The sequence below is a fragment of the Pteronotus mesoamericanus genome, unplaced genomic scaffold (assembly GCF_021234165.1).
Source record: "Pteronotus mesoamericanus isolate MK-2021 breed Mesoamerican mustached bat unplaced genomic scaffold, CSHL_Meso_final scaffold_36, whole genome shotgun sequence".
NCBI classification, from domain to species: Eukaryota; Metazoa; Chordata; class Mammalia; order Chiroptera; family Mormoopidae; genus Pteronotus; species Pteronotus mesoamericanus.
This window is the reverse complement of record NW_026555313.1, coordinates 6,917,415-6,930,023: the sequence shown is the minus strand read 5'-3', so window position 1 is coordinate 6,930,023 and position 12,609 is coordinate 6,917,415. Positions and strand designations below refer to the sequence as shown.

Genomic DNA, 12,609 nt, shown 5'->3' with positions numbered 1-12,609 from the left:
AACAAGAGAACAATTATTTGACTCCCCAGGAGACTGAAGCGGACCGAGAGGCCCCGAAGGAAAGGGGGGTCGAGGCTCAACTTCACAAACTCGGCTGCCGCTGGCAACTCACCCACACACAAATGCCAGAGGCCCCCTTCCCCCGCCCCCAGCCCGGCTGCGGCGGGAGCGAAGGTGCTGAGCGCGCGGAGGCGCGCGCATTGTGCAAGCCCACCGCGGCCCGGGCCGACTCTCCCCACCCCCTTCCTTCCTACCCACCTCCCCCGCCACTCCCGCCAACCTCCCGGGAACCCCAGGAAGAAAGGAAGAAAGAAAGAAAGGGGGAAAGCACGCCCCCCGCGGCCGCAACCGCAGAGAGAAACTCAGAGGGAAAAAACAAATCTCGGCCCCGGGCTCTGGGAGGAGCGGGGAGCCGGTAACCGTGGCCCAGCAGATGCCTCCAGTTTCTCCACTTCTCCAGAGCCCCCCCTCCCCGATCCCCGACCCGCTATAGCTCCCGGACCCCCCTCTCTCGGCCGGGGCTGGCCGACGCCGCTTCCGAGCGCCCCCGGGCCCGGGACCCGCCCAACGGGGAAGTGGGCAGAGGAGCGGCGGGGTTACCTGTCGGGAGTGGGATTTGGGCTCTGGCGGCTTGAAGAAGGAGTCAGGCAGCTTCCGGAGCCTCATGGGCACGGTTTGGGGAACGTTGGCCGTCTTGGGGTTCATGACGGCGTTGAAAAGCGCCTCCAGGTCGGTCTCCGAGTCCCCTCGGACGTGCACGATCTGGTGTCCGGCCGGAGGAGCCTGCGGCGCCCCCTGGGACCCTGGGGGTGCCGGCTGCCCGGGTCCGGACGGCGGGCCCTGCCCCTGTGGGGGCTGCGCGGGCGGCTGCCCTTGGCCCTGGGGGGCCGGCTGAGGCGGCGGCTGCTGCCCGGGATCCATGGTTTCTGCCTCCCCCGACGCGCACCCAGACCAGGCGGGCGAGGGCTCCGCCCGGGCGCCCCGGCTCGACGGGCCCAGACGAGAGAAGTGATGAGGGCGGCGGGCCGGGTTGCTCTCGGCGGCGGGAGCAACGCTCTCTTCGCTCTCAGGACCGGGGGGCTGCGCTGCGGCACCGCATCCCCCGCCCCGGCGCCTCCGCCCCCGCCCTGCGCCCCGGCTCCACTGGTCTGGCGGCTGCGCCTCGGGAGGGGCTGCGAGAAACCGGGACCTGCGGCGCCTGAGAACTTTTTCCCTTCACTCCCTAGACGGATGCCGGACAGCTAGTTGCCTGTCCCCTCCCCCTTTCTCTTTTACTTCCTTTTCTTGTTCCTTCCTTCCTCCCTTTCTTTTCCCCGGCGGCGGCTGCGCCGGACTGAGACAGAAACTTGCTTCAGACGCCAAAACTAAAGTTGAGAGAATCGCCCGCCCGACCCGCTCACCGGCTCCGCCTCCTCCCGGCTCTTCCTTCCTCTGCGCGCCCGCCCGCACTAGATCCGGGCCGGCCGCAGAGGGAAACTTTCCCCTGCAAGTTACTACATTCCAGCAGACTCCCGGCCTCCAACGCCCCTCCTGGCCGCAAGTGACCAACTCGCTCTCAGTCCAGGCCTCCGCCGGGGCTTCCCGGGCCCGGCCAGAGTGCTCCTGTGAAGACCCGACGACCAACGTGGAGCCCAGTCTGGGTCGGAGCTCTGGTCTCTATGGAGAACACGCCCGCCCTTGGCCGCAGGAAGTCCTCCGGCCTGTTCCTCGGGAATGGTTGAAGGGCTTGCAGTTCGCCCTGAGATGCAAAATGTCTAAGGCCGAAAGGAGTCGGGAGGGGTCGTGTAAATCCACTTAAACTCTCCCTGCGTTAGCCCAACTAGGCCAACCAGAGGGCCAAGCGGCCTTAAAGCCTCAAGGACAGGTTGGGGTTAAAATAGATACCCGTTAACAGGCGCTCACTTGAATAAGGGTCCATTTGTTTTTTAACATTAACTTGGTTTTTTCACTTCGTAATACGCCAAACCCCCTTCAAAGGTATAATCAATGACTGTAATTTGAAGCTTTGAGATAACTAGAAAAACAAAATTGCCTTTTTTAAAAATGAAAACGTTTTTAGCCGTGAAACTTGCAACACGGTCATGAAAACCTCAGCGGAAAAAAAAATAATCAGTGCTTAACTTTGGTTGCAAGCATTCCTCTGTGTACCTACCTACCTGTCATCCTCAAGGCCCACCCCCTGGCCGTCTTCCTTATCCCTGTGCCTGGCACAAGGGTGGACTCCGTGAATGTCGACTGAATAAGAAATGAAGAGCACACCCCAGGCACCTGGTTCTCTATGTGGCAGTGCAAGGAGTCCATTTGAAATCATTAAAAGCAATGAAAAAAAAAAATGTTTAACCCACACATTCTGATTTGTTAAATAATAAGCTTTACTGAGATAGAAACACTACAGTTCATCTATTTAACCAATTCGGTGTTTTTAGTATATTAACAGGATTGTGCAACATCACTCTGATTTTAAATCCACCAACAAACCTAGTTTCTTGTCTTAATGATTTTGTCTGCAATGCTAATGGAACAAATGTATAAATAGGTCTAAGCTAGAAAAGGTACCCGGAGAAAAGATAATCTCCCTCCAGCCAGGACATGCCCAGGAGAATTCTGAGGAATTATCTGTATCACTCGTGGGAGGGTGGGATCACGGGAAAAGGCTTCAGGTCCTCAAGGTTCTAAAGGTTCTAATCAACTGCTGTGGACCTCAATTTCATCTGAAGAAAGGAATCCTCAATGAAGCCCCTGATGCTCCCTCGATTTACCTCCACCCCCATCCCAAAATGTCAGGTGCATTCAACCATAAACTTGTGGGTTCTAGAGTTACAGAGATTTGAGTTCACCAGTTCCACCATTTACTAGCTGTGAGACATTGGACAGGTTGCGTATTTCCTGTTCTTTAACTTCTTTAATATTGTGGTCAGGGGTAATAACAGCTCCTTCGTATGCTGAGGCATTAAATGAGTCAATGGACATAAAGTAAGTACTTAGTCCAGGCTTTGGCCTGTAATGAGTTCTGTATAAATGTCAGCTGTCATTGTCCATGTTCACAGATTACTTCACATGCATTGACATGGTCTCTCCTCTGCAGCAATCCCCCTCAGGATCCTGTTGGCATTCCCTTTGTCTCATGTCCAATAAGCAAGCCACACAAAGCCTTTGGACAGAAAATACACATTAAAAACTTCAACTGAAAAAAAATTAAGACCCAAAGAGATTAAAAACCTGGGATCATAATAGAAGTTTTACAATCCCTGTCCCTTAAATAGAGCATTTACTACTATGAACACTATAATTAAAGGGCTTAGGGTACAGCAGAGGTTGCTTTGTTCAATATTGTTTCACCTGCCATTAAAATGAGAACAAAATTGCTTTGATAAGTGGATTGAAAGACTGTTTGGAGTGATTTTATGTTCTGTAAGCATCTCCGTAGATCAACCAAGATTTTGCAATTTACTATTCCTCATCTATAAAATTTCAGTCACAGGTTAGTATGGGATAATGATAACATGTATTCAATCCTTTGTCCCCTCTCTTCTGCTCCAGCCCCACTTTTAGAGAAATTATCAATTTAAGACAACTTGGAATGGGGAGTCGCCTTCTTCATACAAAGATCCACCATTATCCTGGGTCATGTTCAATGTCCACATAGGTCACTATCTCAAAATGCTAGCTTTTCTCAACTACAGTGAACGCTCATCTCCACTTCACGTTAGCCATCTACTCCTGTGTCCACACCCCATCATCATCCAGAAATATTTCGGCTGTGAAATCAAACTATGTTATGGTATTCTCTTAATAGCCATTTGGTTCTCTAGTTTCATTACTTACACCTCATTTAATATTAACCTCTCTCTTTCCCACCAACCTAGCACTCCCTCCTGTTTTCTGTTCTTTCCCAATTCAGTTTAGAAATCATTGTTTCAACCTCTCAATTATCTATGCTCTCAATTCCATTGCCCCATGTATTTCAATGAGCTGAATCTTTTTGACTATATTAATCGAGTCATCTGTCATTTCCATTCCAACATCTAAGGCTTATGGAGTCCTGAGTCCTACATTTATTAAAAGCTTCAGTCAAAAGCCTTTGACCTTTTGTCGAACTGAGGTTATATTATACTATCATCCCAGAGATATACCAATACGATTACAAAAAAACATTCATTGTAGAACTTTAAACTTTGTCCCATTACCAAATGACATTCTGTAATGCATTATGAATTAATATTTTAGGTAAATTCTGTAATTCTCTGGTGAATAGCACAATTATATTGCCTTGTAGTCATTGTGTGTTAAAAGCATTAATTTGTTAAGTGTAAACATTTGAAACCTACTTTGATTTTGTAACCCTCTCTTGACATTCCAGCGTGCTTGAGTGCACCAGGGATTTGAAAAGAAGGAGTATCCAGCTCTCTCTCAGTCTCTGAAAAGCCTGGCTGACACCCAGATTCCTGGGGAAAGCTGTAGGGAATCTTTCAGGTGACTAATTGGCGACCTTCTGTCTTTATAGTCTCTAACCATGTTTCCCTGTGTTTGCAATCAGCTTCTCACTCATGATATGGCTGTTCTAAACTTAACCACTCTCCTCATCAAGGTTATTCATCATCTACCCACCTTTCAGGAAATCACATGGCCTCCAACTGCTCAGAGAATGGAGGCCACCATGCACAAAAGCCCTAAAAGTTTTTCTCTGAACCTACAGAACCATTCATACAAGTCTTTCCCTACACATGTACATTTTTGGAAAGAGCAGTCCACATGCTTGTTCTTTACTTCCTCACCTTTTGTTCATTTACCCTCTGACTCAACACATCCAAAACTGAACTCTTTACCTCTACCCTCTTCCACCTCCAACCACACACACCCTCCCAAGCCACATCCTCCTTCTGATTCACCATCTCAGTTAATGGCATCACGATCCACTCCCTTATTCAAGCTATAAAACAGTATCCTCTTAATCACTTCCCTTTACCATCGCTTACATCCAGCCAGTTAACAATTTGTGTTAATGTTCTTTCAGATCTCTGAAAGTCTGCTGCCCAGCTCCATGTCCACTTCTACTTCACTTCCCATCATTTGTTTTTTACAGAGCTTCCAAAATCATGTCCCTGCTTCTAGTTTTACGTGGCTCCATCAGACTTCTATTCTGATGTGAGAAAAATCTTTCCAACATGCAAGTCTAATCATGGTGTGAAATCATTCAAGACAGATTCAAACACCTTAACATGAAATGTAAGGACCTTAGCCATTCTAGTCTTTGCTTTTCTCCTCAACTGATCTCTTGCAACTCACCTATAATGGTTATGCTTTCCAGGCTCACTGAACCACTTGTGGTTCCTTGAATAAGCCATTTTTCCTCTCATCCTTTGCCCTCTGAAGATGTTATCCTTGCTGTTTGGAACTCCCTTTTCACCTGGTTTCCCTTAGTACTCAACCTTCAAGCCATGTATCTACTTCTAACAAAATGCCCTCTTTGACTCTCCCCTTTTCACTAGTCCCCACCCCTCACACTAGGTGAGAGGCTTCTCCTTGGGTCTCTCACAGAATCTACTCACCACTTCCATCATGGCATTTACCACAGTTTTTTGTAATTGTCTATATGTCTGTGTTCCCAACGCCATTCCCAGTGTTTCTGCAACGTCTCCCATCTCTTTATCCCCATACCAGCAACAGTTACAAATAGGTACTCAGTAAATACAGAAAAGAAGGAGGGGAGAAAGCTAAGGAGGTATCCCAGAGACCCAGAGTAGAGATATGGGTTTGAGTATCTACAACTAACTTGCTGTCATTATTCCAATTTTGAAAATTCAGTTTTCACAGGCCAGACAGACTTTTATCATATATCTCTAAGAATTTACAACATTTAATACATACTAATGAATTTTCTTGAATTTTCAAATGTTCTTGATGGAGTAAAAGTAACAGTTAACACTGCCAGACATTGTGCTAAGTGCTCTAAATGGAGTATCTTATTTAATCCTTATAACAATTCTTTAAAATTAAAAACAACCTCTTATAGATGAAGAAACTGAGGCACAGAGAAGTTAAATAACTTGCCCAAAGTTGTACATTACTATGTGATAGAACTGAATTGAATTTGAATCTGCATTTCTGATTCCAGAGCTTAAACTGCCCATCAAGAATACTATGTTTAATTTGAGACAGTTCAAAAGGGTTATTGACAAATTTATGCATGTAATAAAAGAGAGTGTAGGAACCTTGTCATTTAAGGAGTATTTTATTTATTTTTCTTGACCAATAAATGCTGGTTTAGGGTTATGTAGTCTTAATGTTAAACATTAAGGACAAAGCTGCATTGATCTCTGGAGAGTCAGACTGGAAGTGTGAAGAGACAGTTTTTCATTCCAAAGGAGTTTAGAAAAAAATTACTGGACAATATACTTTTTAGGGTTTTTCATACTGCAAGGGACATAGGTTATCTCAGTAAAAGAGGGTCTAACTCAATAATTGGCAGAGGGAAAGGGGGAAGCAGTCCTAGCACGTGTTGCTGGGCTTCGTGGAGCTCTGTGTCGTGCTCAGGATTCACTATAATTCTAACTATACGGGCGGTGATCTCCTAATCCCCCAGAATCGATCAGTCTCTGGAAGTTCAGCCATCATAGTGATCCACTACTGGGATTCAACTTCCCTTGCTGCTAAAACTGGAGAAATCCTTGTCTCTCTTCATAATGATTTTTATTCACTCTTGGCTTCAATAGCCTCAAAGCGTCTGCTTATTCCCTTCTGTTTCTGGATCTTCTTACTCTGCTAACTATATGTCTGGAATTGAGTGGGTAACACTAAGATGAAACAGTTGTATAAGTACTTGTAAAGTGCTAATTATGTGCCAGGAATTGGCAGTAATTGGTATAACAACATCTATTTCACAGGATAATAATGAGGATTAAATAAAATAAGAAGTATGAATGAGTTTTTATTTTATTATGTGGACTAAGAAAGCCAGAGATTGACTTGGTATAATTATATGATAAGAAATTAAGGACAGATTGCTAAAGAAAAGTTCTCCTTGACCTGATAGAATCTGACTATTCAACTCACAGATATTATTTCAAAGTTCTTCACTTTAACGTTTAGAAGATATTTTGTGTATATTTGTGAATTAACATAGACCTGAAATTATTTTCATTCTAATTCATGTTCTGAATTCTCAAATATAAAATGTTTATTACCACAGCCTTTGGCAATTCTTATGCATATTCCACATTAGACACTAATCAGTTATTATGAACTAGACGCTGGCTTGAAGAAGATCCCTCGGAAATAGCTAGAAATAACTATGAACAATAAACAAATATGGTAATGGTCAGGAGCCTTGTTGGTTTTAAAAACTGTTTTTCAGTTATAGGTTTAAAAACTGTTTTTCAGTTATAGGTTTAAAAACTGTTTCTCAGTTATAGGTTTAAAAACTGTTTCTCAGTTATAGGTTTAAAAACTGTTTTAGTTATAGGTAGAAGGGAATCTCAAATCTCATAGCCCTACCTCTAATTTATATCTGTAAACTACCCACTTTTTAAAAATATTCAAAAACTGGTACAAATCATTATTCTAATTGAATAATTATTAGAATTGAAAAAGAAAATTAGCATACACATAGATGTTTGAAGATAGGGTCTCCGCAAAGCTATATACTTGACTAAAGGGTAGAATCTGCAACTCCTGGAGTATTCCATTTATTCAGAATCCATTACTTTGCTGTATATGACAATAAGTGGTGTTAGACTGGGTTTTTTCCCTAGGCTATAGCTATGATAAGTCTAAATAAAAAATACAAAGTCTTAAAGTGTCATCTATTTTTACTTATTTTGTTTTAAATTATTTTTAATATTTTTATTTATTTATTTTAGAGAGAGAAAGGGAAAGATAGAGAAACATCAATTTGTTGTTCCATTTATTCATGCATTTATTGGTTGATTCTTGTATACACCCTGACTAGGGACTAAACCTGCATCCTTGGTGTATTGGGATGATGTTCTAACCAACTAAGCTACACAACCAGGGCTTTATTTTTACCAGTTTTAGAGAATAGTCAATTTTAAGGCACTAGAAACAAACACCTACATGTAAACAATCATTTAAAACACCAAGATCACATTTACCCCTTTTTAATTACACAGTATCAGTTGGCCTGGGGAGCAGGAGTTGGAAGAGAGATAAGCCACAATCTATGACAATGCTTCTTTGTTAAAAAATGATGCCAACATTTTACTCATTTAAATTGGTGTCTCTGACACTGGTTGAAGAGTGGACATTTATCCCTGACAGCAGAAAAAAATATTTATGAACGACTCTACTCAGGTTACTATCTGACTGAGCTAGTTGCTTAAACTGATGAGCAATACACCAGAGTATGACAATCTTCCAGAAAGGGTTAGGGGCACAGGTAACTTGCTCCATCCTGTTCTTTTGGTATGTTAGAGGACCTGTCAGGCCTATTACAGACAGACCCACTCCTTTCAAATTTTATATATATATAAATAAATATATATATATAAAATATATATATATAAAATATATATATAAAATATAACAATATTATATATAATATATTAATATCTGTTTAATAATATTAAAACATATAATTATGTATAATACAGTATAATAATATCTGTTTAATAATATTAAAACATATATAATTATGTATAATTTAATATAATAATATAGTATATGCATCTGTTGTGGTATAATATATAATATTATATTTTATATATCATATATAATATTATACCACAATACATGCATTTTGGTTAATAAGCTTCTTTTTTTTAAAGTTGTATATACTGCAGTAAAAAAATCATTTTAAGTCAGATTTCTTTTTCTTTTAAATCTAGCTAAAGTTATCCATATGGGGAGAATTTAGTTTGCCCTGAGAGCTGGATGTGAAGAATGTATGAAGCCCTTCAGGCTTAGAGCAGGACTGAGTGCAGCATTTAAGGGAGGCCCCAAAGAGCCTCTCCAGTGCAGTGAGCAGTACAGATTGTCAAATTCAGGCGTGTGCTTTCTATATTGAGGCTTGAAAGTAAAGGTTACTACATCCCATCATTAACTATGCTTTACTAAATTGCACAAAGATGTAAAGGTATCCTCTAAACATATTATACTACCTACTAATTATTCTCAAGGTATGGTCCCCCAACCAGTATCAGCGTTAGAGAAAACTTGTTAGAAATGTTAGTTTCCAGGCTATAACCCAGACTTACTGAATCAAAAACTCTGGAGGTAGACACAGCAATCTGGATCTTAACAAGTCCCTGTAGGTGATTCTGATGCAAGCTTTTGTTTGAGAACACTATATTATATTCCACATTTTGTTTTAATTCTATAAATATTAAATATATTGTTTTGTCAACATTATGCATCAAGGTAAATACCTTCACCATTTTATAGATAACTGTCTCTTTAATTTCATTATTTATTCCATAAATATCTATCTAGTATATAACATGTTTTTGATAATTGAAAATATTTATTTGGCCACATTCATGTTGTAAAGGATCTCAAAAAGTCTTGATGTCTTGAATCTTGCCTGAAAGCGAGCAATTAATCCTATTTTAAAAGATCTCTTAAGCAGTGATTCCAATTTGTTTATAGTTTTAACACTCTGTGACTCTTGTTTTGACATATGCATATCTACAACATGACATGTGACACAAAAAATGTTTTTAAAACCATTAAATTAAAGATGAAATAAGTTAGATAATAAAAAGGCACTTTAAAGAGTTTGGGATAGCCTCAAAAGAAATTTAGTTTTTAATTTAATGGTTTTAAAAACTTTTTTTTGCATGTGTGCCACATGTCACATTAAAGATGTGAATGTTACCAAATTACTTTAAGTGGGTTGCTGCCTATAGAGATTGTGGCAGTTGTTTAAGTCATGTCTCCCTTCTGGCCCCCAGCTATTTCATGTATGTCTGTATGTGCGTGTGTGTGCGTGTGTGTGTGCATGTGTGTGTGTGTGTGTTTACTAAAATGTCTCCAATCCCTCTGACCTCCCCAGAAGCATGAGACACTTTTCAGCTCACACCTCAATTCCTGGCCGGTCTCCCAGGCTCCATCCGGTCCTTTCTACTCCCATCAATCTTCTCTGATTCTACCCCCATTTCCCTACAGTGCTATTTTCACCATTGCTGTCAAACTCAAAAATTCAGGAAATTTCATATATGTAGCAACCAACCTAAAGTAATTTTCTTAAAATCTTTTTGGGGTCAGAATCCATACCAAGCACAATGCTTTGTACAAAAACTTAAATGTTATGGATAGGATAAGTAATCTATCATATTTTTCCTTTTTAAAAAGGTATGGTGGGATCTCTGGACCAGGAACTGGAAGTTCTTGTTCTGTAACTGAAGAGCTTTATAGCTTAAGGCAAGTCGTTTAACCTAGTGCTGCCCAATAGAACTTTCTACGATTAGGGGAATGTTCTGTATATGTGCTAATACAGAGCTATTAGCAACATGTGTAGCTAGTGAGCACTTGAAATATGGCTAGTGTGACTAAGGAATAGAATTTTCTATTTCATATATGACTAGTGACGACCATATTGGACAGAGCAAAATACCCTCTCAAGACCTCAAGTCCTTGTAGAAAAGGAGAGAGCTGGGCTAATTGGTCTCCTTGGGCTTTTACTTCTAAAATGCTATTATTCTAATTCAGCACAACAAATTCATAAGCATGTTTTAAGAGTTCAAGTTTTGACTTCCTAAAACAAAATATACCTCTAATGAATGTTAAATTATATACTTTTACACATAGAAATTAGGTAAATAATGATCACAAATTTTCATCAATTGTGTGTACATGACCTTTTAGACAGGATATAACATATATTGTGACACTGATAACTGGAGAAGAACATCAGGTACTTGGAGAGGACTTAGATACTGCAATAAGATATTTAAAGAACTGAGAAACAAGACATTGAATAACAGTTAAGGAAGTGAGAGTGTTTAGAAGAAAAGACCGAGGGAAGACAATAATTAGATTAAACTATGTGAAAGGTTATTATCAATAGATAGAGATGGTGTCCAGACAGTCTCCATTGATTAGACATGGAAGACATTAGTTGAATAATCTCTTTTCTAAGCACATCTGCTGCTCTATTCAAGGAAGTTTGTAATACCACGTGTATTTTCTACCTCTACACTATAGCAAGGAGCATTATCTCTGCCTAGAAATTGTTCCTTCCCTAAGCCAATCCAGGATGATCATTTCTTTTAAGGTGTACTTCATTTCCCTTCTCAAGGAAACCTTTCATTATGGATTGTCCTTGACTGTGATCACTCCAGGTTCCCTCAGAACTTCAATGGTATATTTACCCTTATTTAATATGTATGAAGTATTTTAGAAATAAGAGTTTTATTCTACAATATGTTAAGAGAATAAAGGATGATAGTTGGTCAAAAATTTGGTTGAATGAAAGTTCATTTATATTGTCATATTTGGTTTCCATTTTACTGTTTCTCAAACCTTTCTAGAAATGAAAAAGATAAAATAATATACAGATTTTTAGTGTTTATTAAAGCCCAGTGACATTTTTTCTCTTTACTATAAGAAAGAGAGAAAAAAACAAAGAGGAAAAGGATAAGATAAACAGGAATGGTAAGTTACAACCTTATTTAAATCCAGTTTAGCCTGCCTATTCAAATAAACTTTAATGTGTGTGCCAAGTCAGGAGATTGAAGACTTACATTAGAGGATATCAGGTATACCAGCTGCTAGAAGTTTGCCAGTTGGACACTACTAAATGTGGCACTAAATGCAGCTTTTAGTGCTAATTAATGCAGCTTTTACTGTAAGACACAGCATAATTCCCTGTCTTTTATTCTTTCCTTTGTTTGTTTTTTTTAATCTATCCTCCCTTTTTTTTACACTAGGAAAAAAAAGGTAGAGAGTAGAGCAGTGGTTCCCGACACTGAAATTGCCCGATAAAATCAGTACATATCTACGGAAATATACAAAATAATGTTCTACTTTACATAAAAATTCAGAGCAGTTAAAATAATAAGTACTATTTCACACTTACTAGATTGAAAAATACTTTAAAATGTGAGCATGTCATGTCTCCAACAAAACAAGTTTCTTGAGAGTAATTGGGTATTTCTCTCTCTCATTGTACTTGACACTGTTTATGAGCACTAAGATACACTCCCAAATATAGAAATGTTTGTCTGTTTTGTTCATTTCTGTATTTGCAGTGCCTAGAAAGTACCCAGCACATAGTAGGTAATCAATAAATATTTGTGGAAGAATGAATGATATTAGTTCTTAACAAATACTTGTTGATTAATTGGTTGATTAAGAAGCCCTCAGGGTTAAGAGTTCCTAAGAAGCCTCCAGCCAATTTTTAGGAACTTCAGACCTAAGTTCTCTAAGTTGTAAGGACCAAAGTTGGTTGAGCGTGGGTTGGGACAGTAATGAAAGGCAGGATGGGGGATTTCCCCTCTCTGACCACATCTTCCTACCACAGTTCCCACTTCCTAGTTCTCAGTACCTCAGATACCCAGCACTTCATAATTCACCCAGTCACTAACCTTTTTGGGGCCCATATTTCATTTTTTTCTAATCTGCATTCCTTGTCACATACTTCATGATTCCCAA

The 12,609-nt window shown here is 40.4% G+C and overlaps 2 protein-coding genes across 9 annotated transcripts in view; both read right to left on the bottom strand.

Annotated features, from left to right (window-relative positions):
• YAP1 (Yes1 associated transcriptional regulator) overlaps positions 1 to 1,379 on the bottom strand; it is a 109,339-nt gene extending 107,960 nt beyond the window's left edge. For all 8 annotated transcript variants that reach the window (XM_054592436.1, XM_054592440.1, XM_054592438.1 and 5 more), the window contains exon 1: positions 601 to 1,379. In XM_054592436.1, the coding sequence (XP_054448411.1) occupies positions 601 to 921 (321 nt within the window). In that variant the 5' untranslated portion in view covers positions 922 to 1,379. The remainder of the gene's footprint in view (positions 1 to 600) is intronic.
• Positions 1,380 to 3,122: 1,743 nt separating this feature from the next.
• Positions 3,123 to 12,609, bottom strand: part of CFAP300 (cilia and flagella associated protein 300) — a 49,712-nt gene continuing 40,225 nt past the window's right edge. Inside the window, exon 8 of the mRNA XM_054592220.1 lies at positions 3,123 to 3,184. Coding sequence (XP_054448195.1) covers positions 3,123 to 3,184 — 62 coding nt within the window. The remainder of the gene's footprint in view (positions 3,185 to 12,609) is intronic.